Here is a 311-nt window from a genome sequence, read left to right on the forward strand (position 1 = left end):
CTGCTGCTGCTGCATGTACAGACCTCTGCTGCTGTTTGGGTGGGGAGATGGGGCCCTCCGGCGGAGACGCCAGGAGCGAGCATCACCGGTGCCTGCAGCAGCTGGAGCAGCAGCAGCAGCAGCAGCAGCAGCAGAAGCAGCAGCAGCAGCAGCAGCAGAAGCAGCAGCAGCATCAACAGACAGTTGTCTCTGTCTTTCTCTTGGGATATCATCGTAGGTGATGGAGCGTCGTGTGGGGGGTGCAGCAGCAGCACGAGATGAATCTGCTTCTGTGGTGCTAGCAGCTGTGTGTTTCTCTTTGCTGCTGCTGA

General features: G+C 59.2%; 1 protein-coding gene across 1 annotated transcript in view; it reads left to right on the top strand.

Moving 5' to 3' along the window:
- Nucleotides 1–47: 47 nt before the first annotated feature.
- Nucleotides 48–311, top strand: part of EMH_0067150 (uncharacterized protein) — a gene marked incomplete at both ends in the record, with an annotated part of 577 nt that continues 313 nt past the window's right edge. Inside the window, 2 exons of the mRNA XM_013498594.1 lie at nucleotides 48–217; nucleotides 285–309. Of these exons, the coding sequence (XP_013354048.1) occupies nucleotides 48–217; nucleotides 285–309 (195 nt within the window). The remainder of the gene's footprint in view (nucleotides 218–284; nucleotides 310–311) is intronic.

This window comes from Eimeria mitis, genomic scaffold (genome assembly GCF_000499745.2).
Source record: "Eimeria mitis Houghton genomic scaffold, Emh_scaff3550, whole genome shotgun sequence".
NCBI lineage: Eukaryota > Apicomplexa > Conoidasida > Eucoccidiorida > Eimeriidae > Eimeria > Eimeria mitis.